The sequence below is a fragment of the Rousettus aegyptiacus genome, unplaced genomic scaffold (genome assembly GCF_014176215.1).
Source record: "Rousettus aegyptiacus isolate mRouAeg1 unplaced genomic scaffold, mRouAeg1.p scaffold_m13_p_7, whole genome shotgun sequence".
Taxonomy (NCBI): Eukaryota; Metazoa; Chordata; class Mammalia; order Chiroptera; family Pteropodidae; genus Rousettus; species Rousettus aegyptiacus.
The window spans coordinates 17,507,341-17,519,366 of record NW_023416310.1 but is presented as its reverse complement, the minus strand read 5'-3'; the positions used below and the strand labels follow the sequence as shown (position 1 = coordinate 17,519,366).

The 12,026-nt window shown below is 51.1% G+C and overlaps 1 protein-coding gene across 3 annotated transcripts in view; it reads left to right on the top strand.

Annotated features, from left to right (window-relative positions):
• The window catches only part of GALNT14 (polypeptide N-acetylgalactosaminyltransferase 14), a 185,174-nt gene that overhangs the window by 128,462 nt on the left and 44,686 nt on the right, over positions 1-12,026 (top strand). For all 3 annotated transcript variants that reach the window (XM_016136072.2, XM_016136073.2, XM_036224747.1), the window contains exon 3: positions 9,720-9,818. In XM_016136072.2, coding sequence (XP_015991558.1) covers positions 9,720-9,818 — 99 coding nt within the window. The remainder of the gene's footprint in view (positions 1-9,719; positions 9,819-12,026) is intronic.

Genomic DNA, 12,026 nt, shown 5'->3' with positions numbered 1-12,026 from the left:
TAGTCACATTTTGAAAAGTAAAAGAAGCAAGTGAAATTAATTTTAGTATTTTATTTAACCTGATATACCCAAATATTGTTATTTTGATATGCAGGCAGTATAAAAAATTACTGAGACGTTTTACATGGTTAGGGGGTGTGCGGACTTTGAGATCTTGTGTGTATCCCACACTTACTGCCTGTCTCCATCCCCACTGGATATATCTCAAGTGCTCAGGAACCACATGTGGCTCACGGCCACCAGAACGGGCAGTGTGGGGCCGGGAGGAGTGTCGAGCCATAGTCTGTGGTATCTACCAGATAGGATTCTCTGTCTCCCGTTTCACTCGAGGACGCTTCCTCCATCACCACCGGCACTTTAGTGACAGAGGGGAACACCCCGGCCTTTGAGATACAGCTGAATGTTCCCAGTGCAGCAGGGGATGCGTCGGAGCTCTCTGAAGGCACCCGGAGACGGTCCCAGATGCCTCCCAGGACAGCCTAACCCCAGGCACCCTGTTCTTGCCACCATGGCTCCGTATTCTAACCGGTTTTGTGACCCGTTTGGCCTCTCTTTGCTTGACTGACAAGGCACCTCTCCTGGCTCACAGCTCTGCACTTCCCTTGAGCTGGTGTCACCCATAACTGGGCAAGGGACATTTGTCCCTCTTCCTTCGCCCCCATGGAAACCTCACCTGCTTCCTCCCCCACCCATGTTCAGACATTTATTGTATGTCTACTGTTTTGTCACCATGCTAGATACTGAGGCTACAACCACGTAACCTCGCCTCCATTGCCGCGAACAGCAGAAGAGAAAGGAAAGTAAATTCACAGGCTTGGCAATACCTTTCAGTGATGAGGTGAATGCAGGGTCCCAGGGAAGCACCTCGGAAATGCCTTGGGAGATCAAGAAATGCTCCCCAGGGAAAATCAATTCCCAGCCAGGATTAGAAGAGGAGACAGCCCGGCCTCGGAAGAGAGGAGAGTGCATTTCAGACGCACGGGACAGAGGCAGTGTCTGCACGGGCCCAGCGGAAGAAAGAGCAGCTCAGGCAGCCATGGCTGCGGCTTGGAGGATGCGAAGGGAGGGGTCAGAAGCAGACTGGGCCCCTAGGATGGTAAGCCATGATTAGAGGTTTCGACTTTATTGTGTGAGCCATTTGGGCAGCGTTGAAACGTTAAAGATCCGCAGTTTGCGAAGCTCATTCTAGCTGCAGCACGCAGGACAGAGCAGAAGGCGATGACGCCAGTGAGAAAGTTGCTGCGGAAACCCAGCGAAACATGTTGGGAGCGTAGAGGAACAGCCAGTCGGGAGATAACAGAGAACGATTGACAGGACTAGGTTTAATTAGATAGGGTGCCGGGGAGAGAGAGAGGCAGGTTTCGAGACTATCTCTTGGGTTTGGGCACATAGTACCTGATGAGCTGGAGAGTGTGGAAAGGCCGGCAGGCTTGGCCGAGGTGTAGGGGGCAGAGGGCAGTGAAGGTGTTCCTCAGGATCGCGGTCATCACCAAACAGATGGGAAATCGAAGCCTCAGAAGCAAGTTAAATAATCCAAAGAGGAGGAAGATCAACAAGAGGATGGCTTAGGAGAAAATTTGGCAGAAGTGGTGGGGGGTTGGGGGGAACACCAGAACTTCAGATGCGGGAAAGAAAAGGAAAACTAAGAAAAAAACAAAAAAACAAAAAACAGCCTAAGAAGAGGATAGCTATGCTAGGGCGATTTCACCAAAGCAAAGGGGAAAGGACTGAGCATTTAATAAAATGTGTGACCCTCAATGCCAAGTACCACGGAGGTGACAAATAGGATAAAGACTGAAAAATCTCCATTGGAGTTAGCATCATAGAGAAGTAATAGAGACCTTGGTGGGAGTATTTTGAGGGAAGAGGGTGGTAAAAGGGAGAGGTGGCCAGTAACCCTTTGTGGTCCACGGCCCGGGCTCCTCGGTACCATCTCACAGGGGCCCCCAAGCCTGGGTACTTTAAGGACATGGCATGTTCTGTAGCCAAGAACTAGGAGGTCTTAGCTCAGCCACAAACCAGCAGGGCGATCTTAGGCACGTGAATTCACTGTTCTGGACCTCGGTTTCCTCATCTATGAAAAAGGAGGGAGCCGGAACCAACATTTTCTAAACCTGTGTCCCACACAGTTCTGTTTAGAAGGATATTAAATACTAGGCTTCACTTGATATATATCTGATAAATATTTGTGTTCCCGTTATGTGCCAACGATTGTGTGCAGGTTGGGGCAGGATTTTAGGACAAAGCTTGGTAAATAGTAGGCTAGCAGAAGTCTCAGAACCTTTAACAAGTTAATGTCCATTGTTGGATCATCGAAAAGGTAATCTGATAGTTTTCTCGTGTTTTCCTTTTGCAAGCTTATTTGACTATTGTGTACTTTATTCACAGAGGATGCATAGACTTCTCCTGGGGATACCGTCAGCAGCTCACAGTGTAGGGACTGCCTAACCAGATGACCTCTCTGGTCCCTTCCAGTCCAGGGTTTCAGCAACCCAGGAGTTCGTCTGGAGCCAAAGCGAAAAAGGTTTTCCAGCCGCTGGGGCTGCAAAATGAAACAGAGGCTGAGTCTAAGCCTTTAGGGGAGTCTTGACAGCATGGCCCCCTGTATGTGCCCCTCTTCCTCAATTAGGCTTCCAGTTTGTCAGAAGAGACCCCTTTGAACATTCTTATGTTACCAGGAAAATGGGCTTGCAGGGCTGACTTCTGGGATCACCATTCTGGTCTACAGCCTGCAATTAATTTGATGGAGAAGTGCCCAAGAGTTGTCAAGATATAGATTTTAGGAATCAGATGCTACTGGAACTAGGTGGCTAAAAAATCCAGGAGGTTCCTCTGGGAACAAGCAGTGAACTCCAGACCCTGAGCTGGCCTGACAGACAGATTCAACCAAGAATGTGGTAGCAGTTGATACAAGGAATACATTTGTTGGCCTAAATAGGTCCACCCTGAGACCAAGTCCCTGCCAAATGGTCTTATATTCATGGACTGGAGGAATATCTGTGATACCATCTAGGTCTTTCTTTCTTTCTTTCTTTCTTTCTTTCTTTCTTTCTTTCTTTCTTTCTTTCTTTCTTTCTAACTTTTTAGGATGGGCTTTTTTGTTTTTTGGGTTTTTTTAACATTTTTAAAAATTATTTTCCAATTACAGTTGGCATACGATATTATCTGAGTTTCAGGTGTACACCATAGTGATTAGACATTTATATACCTTATGAAGTGGTCACCCTGGTAAGTCTCGTACCCACCTGAAAGCCATACACAGTTATTCCAGTACTGTTGTAGGTCACCCTTTCTTAACTGGACTTCTGCAAGAGAATTAAGCCTCAAAGCCCTACAGCATCCATTGTCTGAAATGAATTAATTTCCCTATACCTGTGGAAGCGTACTGGTTATGTACATGATGAGATAAGTAAGAACAGAGTCACTCCAATTTCTATGTGTCATGGTCCATATTAGGAACCCCTAAGGGAGTTGAATCTATAAAGTTTGGAATAACCCCCGAAGGTACTACTGAAGAACTTTCTTCTGTATGTGGGGGCCGCAAAGGGTCCCATACTAGCATCATATTGTGGCCTGGAGGCCACCGGAGCATGAATAAAGGGTTCTCTGGGGGCTCCGAGAGCCCTGGGTGAGCAAAATCCTGACGCAATTGCATAGCACTTCCCTGTGCACCTGAGAGAATTTACCTTTAAGCCCAGGGGAGAGAGAAACCCTGGTCAACTTGGTTTTTTTGTTTTGTTTTTTTGTTTTGTTTTGTTTTGTTTTTTTGATAGCTGAGGGTGCCAATATTCATTGTCAATTGCTGCATAACAAATTACCCCAACGCTTTGTGGCTTAAAACAACATTTATCATTTCACAGTTTCTGTGGGTCAGGAATTCAGGCATGGCCTCCGTGGGCTTTTTACTTCAGGGTTTCTCACGGTCAGCAAGCAAGGTATTAACCAGGGCCACAGACGTCTCAGGGCATGACAGGGGGGTGGACCCTTTTCCAAGCTCCCTCACGTGGTCGTTGGCAGGATTAATTTCATCACAGGCCATTGACTGGAGGCCACCTCAGGTCCTTGCTGCGTGGAGCTCCCCAACATGGCAGTTTGCCTTTCCGAAGCATGCAAGCCAAAAAGACAGAAGTCACGTTTTTTTGTAACCTAACCACAAAGGTGACATCCCATCATTTTAGCTGTATCTGTTTCCTAGAAGCAAGTCACCAGTTTCAGCTCACACTCATGGGGAGCAGAGTACGCAGGAGGTAGGGCTTGGGGGCCATCAGCTGCCACCACAGTGCCCAGCCAAATTCCTAAGCAATTCACTTCCCCGCCCTGGCCCACTTATCCCTTTCCCAATACCCTGGCATTTGACATGTTCAGCAATTCAAAACACAGCACTCTCATGGGATAGCAGATCTCTCCATTATTTTAGGTGTCTTTTATGAGATGCACGATTTCTCTAATACTAAGTGAGGGTAGCTATTGAGGCAAGAAGTAGGAGCAATATAGGTTTATGTGGATGAACAAATTAATCTGCATGTGAAAACCCAGGGAAATTGACATGAAATAAAAATTTCATGCCTTTCTAAAGTGTACCAGTGTTGCCCATGAAATGAGATTAAAAGGAATTTCTGATTTTACAGTTGTCATACATTTTCGACTGCTTATGTTTTTCTCTTCTAAAGAGTTGAGTTTGAACCTAGAGGCCAGTCACAGATGTAGCATTTTACAGTTTTGGGTCATCTTCTTTTTCCTCATAGCTGAGAGCAGGCTTCCTTACACAGAACTGAGCTGGGAATACATTAGGTGGTCTTAGCTCTAAAAATTAAATCTATGATTCCGAAAGCTGGCAGCAAATTCTCTCTCTGTTCCTGTCCTCAGGGAACTGACTTTCTGGAAAGGTCTCTGAGCCAAGAGCTTTTCCCCTCTCATCCTTTACCCCTCGCACACATCGGCTTTGGTGTTTTGGTGGCAGGAAAAAAAGAGGGGCGAGGGCAGTGGTCTCCGTGAGGCATCTTCGGGAACAGGGCAGTGACATGGGGAGACAGGCAGAAGTTGGGGAGGGGGGGAGGATGTACCCCACCGCCCTGCATCTGGGAATTCACAGATTGTCACTGCCTTGGAGACAGACAGTGATCTCCCAGAAAACTAGTCCCACCCCCACTGTACGAGTCATGTCTGTGTTTCCCTTGGCCTTTGCGGCCCTAGAGTTTGGGAAATGGAACGCAGGGAAAAGACGACCATCTGTTTCCTCTGCCTGAGCCTGACCTCTGTAGTGTGTGCTAGAACTGCAGGCGTCGGAGGGATGAGCCACAGCTGTCCGTTCAGGAACAGATGTTCACTAACCACTCTTCCCAGGGCCTCGTGGAAAGCTCACCTCCTCTCACCTTTTCTGGCTCTGTCTTGGGAGAAGATGGGGACCCCTTCTCGCCCGGCCCTGTGGCTGCTCGGCCAGCAGTCTTCCCATCTTCCTGTGCCCACCCAGGGGTGGCAGCCTGTCCCTCCATTCTGGGCAGGTCCCTGAAACTGCTGGATTCTAGAGCTCAGTAGAAACTGCTGTTGGGGTGGTGATTCAAGTGTGAGTAGATGGGTCCACATGGGGTACAGGGCACAGTGTGGACCTGAGTAACAGCTGGATGCTTGGAACAGTGCAGGCGTGGAGATGTGGCATGGTGACAAGACATCCAATAGGCCTGGGGTCACTAGCTGCTGTGAGTGACAACCTCCCTGAGCCTCAGTCTCTTAATGAGTGAATCCATTAAACAATAGCTCCTATGGGGCTATTACGAGCATTAAATCTGCCAGGTGCTCAGTGTGGTGCCTAGTAGTGGGGATCTCTAAGGAGTAGTTTAAAAACATCCCCTGAGGCCGATATCTTCATCTGTGTAAACCAAGGTGCTCAGGCCTAAAGACGTGAAGTCGCTGTCAGGCTCCCAGTGATGAAGGTTTGACCCAGCGTGTCCCACCCCAGGCCCGTTGGATTTCCATTACGCATGCTGCATGATCTTTGTGTGACTTTCCCTTTTCTTTAACTGCCCTCAGTCTCCCCTTGGGGACCCCCCTTTAAGAATTTATGTTCTCAGACCCAGAGCCATTGTCAGTTCTGGAGGAGCCAGACCAGCGTCTCCTGACATGGATGGACATTTTAGTAGTAATGATTATGTTCTCCTCTCCGCTTCAGAGTTACCGAGACTGCCTCTCCATCACTCCCTTCTGTTTTTATGCTCAGGAATAAAATGCTGAATGTTTATACTTTATGACCACGTCTTTTCTGCCATAAAAGCTGTAGGAGGAGGGCTATCTGTCCAGAAATCAGAGGACCTGGGTCCTCACCTCAGCAGACGTGCCACAGGCCACCGGGAGCCCCTGTTGCCCATTGATAAAACAGGGATGATCGTCTTCATAACACACCGTTTACGGGCTGCCGCCAGTTTAATGAGCTTGTGCAGTAAAAGGAAAGGCATGGGCACAGCATTACGTTTCTGTGATAACTGACAGCCATCCTCGCTTAGCGAGTTTCTGACATGCCCGCGTTGGCACGTGTTCAGGTGCAGGTGCAGGGCAGGGGAGGGCAGGGGAGCAGTGATTGGCTGGTGGGGAGGTGGAAAAACACGAAAGAGAGAGAAGCCCCCACCCCACACCAGGGGCGAGCATCTCGGAACACCGGTCTGGAAGCATCCTCAGTGCCTCCAGTAAGTGGCACCAAACATTCAAGAGTCGATGGTCCTGGAAGCACTTTTAAGACCCACCTGAACTTAGGGAAACCAAGAGTTTTAGCTGAACCTTTCTTTAAAGGAAAAAAAAAAGAAGAGGAAGAAGAAGAAACCACACGTGGAGAATCAGCTCAGAGGAGCGTGCATTATTCAGGAGCTGCCGTGGCAATCGGGTCGGCAGCCCTGGGCTGGCATCTGTCTCCCCACACAGCAGGGGCCCCCGCCCTTCCTCCTGGTTCCACCCCCACGCCCATCTTTCTTGCTCGCCAGCTCTTCTCCCCAGTAAAACCCCCGAGTCTTTAATAAATTATAAACATGCTTTCTGGTCCGTCTGCCGGCGCCAGATCTCAGTCTTGGCGGCCCTTTTCATTCTCCTCGTGTCCCTAATAGATCGCACTGTTTGATTAATCTTTTAGATTGCTCTCACAGAAAGCTGACTCTTCTCACTGCGTCCAGTTTTAAGGATTTTTCTCGGCCACTGCCCAGTGCTTGTCTCTCAGTGGGGCGATGGGTCTCCTCCAGGCCTTGGAGGACAGGCAAGCAGCTTATATGCAGGGCTCAGGCAGGTGGGTCTCACACAGCACCAGCCCTCTGGGCTTCTGTGCCTTAACCAGAGTGAGTTCACAGCAGACACTTGGGACAAATACCAAGTGAGAAGTCACGGGACTTGGCTTCAGCTCATCTCCGTCACTCTGCAGGTGTGTGGCCTTGAGCAAGATTCTGAGCCTCAATCATCCTCATCTGTGGAGTGAAGGTTCTTAGAGGGTCAGACGAGACAAAAAGTGACTCCAGGTACTATGAGCCCTGAGCAGGGGCAGAAGGAAGATACCGAGAAGTCCCATGAGCCAGGATGCCTGTGCCTTTGAGGTGTGAGGCACTGCCCTGCTATCTGCCCTCCCTAGGCCTGTGCGTGCTGAAAGCACTTGTGGGGTACTTGCCCAGCCTTGAGGAAGAGCCCCCCATCTTCCGTCCTGCAGGCACAGGAGCGCAACCACCCAGCCTCCAGCTGATGCCTGTTATGCTACCAAGATCTGCCTGGTTTAGGAAATTGGACGGGGTCATCTCCAAAGCCCATTCCTTTTCTGAGCCGCGTTTGTAGTTTTAATCCCGAAGCACCGAGTGCTGGTTCAGCCACTGCACAGTCGTGCTGATAATTCCAGCTACCGTTTACTCAGCATCGACGGAACACCGGGTGTTTTTCCCGCAGTGTCTGTGGTCTTCACAAGCCTGGAAGGAAGGTATTCGTCTACGCTTTACAAGTGACAACATCGAGGATCAGAGAAGGTAAATGATCGTCCCAAAGGCGCAGAGCCGGTTCTCAGCACATCGGGGATTCAAGTCGATATTACAGCCCGGGTTCCTTCCTCTGACATCGATGCCACATTCTTTGATCTCTCCTCCTCCTCCTCCAGCTCGTCAATGGAGAAAGGAGGAAGGACATCGCTGCGTGCAGAAGTAATAGCGTGAGCAGTGTCAGAGAGTCGTGGCCACGTATGAAGCAGCAACTGCGAAAGGTCTCGAAGGCTGTAACAGGGAGTTTGTACTTTGTACATCAGGAGCCCCTGGAGGGCTTAGAGCCAGGGCGAGGTCTGGGCAGAGCTGCGTGGTGGACAGGACATGACTTCCAGGGCAGAGCCTGGAGGCAGAAAGATGGGTCAAGAGGTGACTGCAGCTACCCCGAAAGGAATAAAGGCTCTCCGAGCCAAAGCCATGGGGATGAGAGAGGAGGGAGGATTCAGGGGAGCTGTATTAGGAGGTAGAGTGGACAGGATGTGGTGAGAAGTCGTCCGTGGGGTGAGGGAGGGAGGACAGGAAGGCCTGAAAGTCATGACTTACCTTTTCTACTGTCTCTTTCCCTGGGGCCTTCCTCTCGTAATTCTTGGCTCCTTGTGGATGACTCAAGCCCACCCTATGCTCAGGTCCTGAGCAGAACAGCCTACCTTTTTCGAAATTAAGTTCTCCCATTCAGCATGTGTTCTTGTAGAAAAAATTCAGAATTCTCAAGGAGGCCAAAGGGATGTCTGGCCACTTGGCCTAAGACTGAGATTCTGAAGTGTTTTAGGCCACAGACTTCTTTGAGAATCTAGTGAAAACTATGGATCACCTCCCCCACCCCCCGACACACACAAATGCACATTTGCATACCTGGTTTTGCAAACAATTTCAGAAGGCTCGCAGTCTCCTTGAAGTCCATCCTGGGGTCTCTGGACCCCACATTAAAAGCCCCAGGCCTAGGAAGGAATTGGAAAATGAAAACAGGAAATGTTCGACTCCCCAAAAGTGTTGTTCAGTTCCCTGTTTAATACCCCTCCCCATAATTGGACAGCCCCCATAAGAGCATGGAGCAGGAGGAAGCATTTACTCAGGGACAGCCCCTGGTAGGACTGGCCCTCGGCAGGTTTATTTTCATTATCATAGTCATCTCAGGCTGCAGGCCGCACTATCACTTGCAGCAAGGTATTAAACAAAAATTACCCCAGGTATAATTGTCTTACAAAATGATCCTGGACACGTGGAAAGGAATGCTTTTCTGAGACAGGGTGTTATCATTTATGCCAGGGTTTGGGGGGCTCTGCCTCTTTAAACATGTCAGATTTCGGTGTGAGGGCACAGGAGGTCAGGGGTCAGCATGGTGTGGTGGGCTGGAGCTCTGGCCCAGAACATGCTTCGGCCTCTCCCAAATGGACAGGCCCAGACTGGGGAGCAGAGCCCGAGACTTGGGGGTGAGTTCATGTGGCTGCTAGGAACCACTGTGCAGAAATCCCCCATTTATGTTCTATATCTCAACTTCATTTGGCTCCAAGCCCACATTCCCCTGAGATGATGGGAAATTCAGCTTCAGGCATTCTCTGCCAGGTGAGGCCCTGGGGTGTTGTTGCCCAGTGCTGTGCGGCAGGGTTGGCCCCACTGGACACCAGGCATCTGTCCATGTTGGTGACCACTGCAATGCCCTTGGTTCCAGCTCCCGAGGTCTCCTTTGCCCTTAAAAGTCTTACTTGTCTCCTGCCTTTGCTTCCTCAGATGCGCCCTGCTCGTGTACTGCAAGGACCTCCCTCCCACCAGCATCATCATCACCTTCCACAACGAGGCCCGCTCCACCCTGCTCAGGACCATCCGCAGGTGAGCCAGCCTTCCTGGAGCCAGCACTTGGTGAGGGCATGTCTGCTTGCTGGGGGTTCAGCCTCGTGTAAGAACATCAGGCATTCCTAACTACCTGCCAGGCGCCGTTGGACTCACTCCACGTGCATCCACCCAGCCACCCTCACACTCCTGTGAGGGTGGCTCTTCTCCCATTTTAAAGGGGGAAAGACAGAGGTCTGAGGCGGTGGGTGACTTGCAGAAGGTCTCTGGGAGTCCTAGAGGACCTGGTCCCATAGCCCTTGCCTTTGACCACTGTGTAGAGTTCCTCTAGAACATGAGTTCCAATTTTACAGCTGACAAGGGAGCCAGGGTTCCGAGAGACTGTGTGCATACCCCACACCCAGCATCAGGCTGGGGTTAGAGCTCCGGTCAGCCAAGTGCTGCCCATCCCAGCACCTGCCTCTCCACAGCCTCCCACGCACTCCGGGGACCATGGTGCACATTGGGGCCCATGGCGCACTCCGGGGCCATGGCGCACATCAGAGCCCATGGCGCACTCCAGGGCCCACGGCACACATCAGAGCAGCCCGATTAATGTTTGCTTTCTCAGCCACCACCTCGTGTTCCAGCCCTGCCCCCTCTCAGGCCTCTCCATCCACCTCTCAGCTCCTAGTCTGGGCCGTGACATTGCTCTGATAGATGTGTCCTTACTTGTATGGCCTGTGGCCTATGTGGATTTTTAATATGCAAAAATTCTAGTGACAGCCCCCAGCAGAACTTCCTGATGGCCCTGGAGAGTTGGCCAGGAATTCCTTGCCTAGGTTGTTTTGGCTCACCTTCCCTATGCCACGCCCCTTCCTCTGCTCTGGAGCCCCTCTCCCCAGGCCTTCTTTCCCCCAAACCATCTGATCCCCCCTTCCATACTCATTGGCGTCTTAGATGGCAGTAACAGCAGCCACTGGTCACTGTGTCCCCTCATGTGCAGACACTGCAGCTCACGCTCTCAGCCGGGGACATGGGAGTCCAGTGCTGTGCTCACTGCCCAGCTGAGGAAATGGAGACTCGGAGATACTAACTCAGGGCCTGCTGTCGCTCCAACCCTTGCATCTGACCCCAGTTCTTTTTAGCAGCCCCAATCGGACAAGGTAGTGGGGCATTCAGAACCCCTAGGGGAGGTGTTGGGGCCAGAGGTACACCCGGCCATGTCTCCAGCAGAGCAAGGGGCCGGCCCTGGGGGAAAATTTTCATGGTACCTCCACTCTCCAGCACATGGCCTGTCGGAGCCTGTCACATCTGCTAGGGAGCCCATCTGGTGGTCTTCTGACCCCACAGAGAAGGGGATGAGATCAGATGTGGGCCAAGCACAGGGAAACTCCTTGTCGTTTCCGTCACCTTCCCTTTCTCCTTGCTGCACCGCTGGGTTGTGAGCAGGTGGGGAAGCTCCAGGCAACAGGAAGGAGTCAGCCATAGGCTCCCCCTGTTGGCAGGCACCAAGTCTTTGGCAACCCCCGTCACTCGTGATGAGTGTCCACTGTGCAAGGTCAGTGGGTCCCTTAGAAATGCAGGGAGGAACCTGCTTGAACACGTGGTCTTCAGCCCAGTGTTCCCCCCTGTCCACAGGGACAGCTCTGTCTGCTTCACAGATGTCCTTGGTGGCTGGCTGGCTGGGTCCTTCTGCCAGCCTCTTACCCTGTCTGCCCCTGGCTTCTACATTCACCCCTCAAGCTGCCTGATTCAAATTTGATTTCCCAACAAGGCTTCAGCTTTTGACAAGAAAATGTGCAGAGTCACTGTCGGATGTCACTGCGAGTCTCACGGTAGACTAACAAAGAACTTTTCTGATTTATAAACCGGCGTGGGTGTGTGTGGGAGGAACAGTGATAAGCGGTGGTCTGGGTTATCTGGGTCTGTTCTGGTGAAAGGACCCAGAGTTTCGGGGCCTTGCAGGCAGAGCAGGCACACAGGCGGCAGAGTACGGATCCCTAAGTCCACCGCTGCACAAGGCCGTGTCTGGGCATGGCGGCCAGATGAGTCCATGGGGATGCTATAGCTCCTCGCCTGCTAGGCTGGCCTCTCCTCCTCCTCCAGTCTTATGATGCCATGCGTCTTCCTCTGCCTCAGAACACACACACACACACACACATGCACACGCACATGCACACACGCACGCACGCACACACACCATCAGGACCTTCTTCTGGGCTCCTTCTCAGCACATCTCCACTCTAGCACTTAATGCATTTTTCC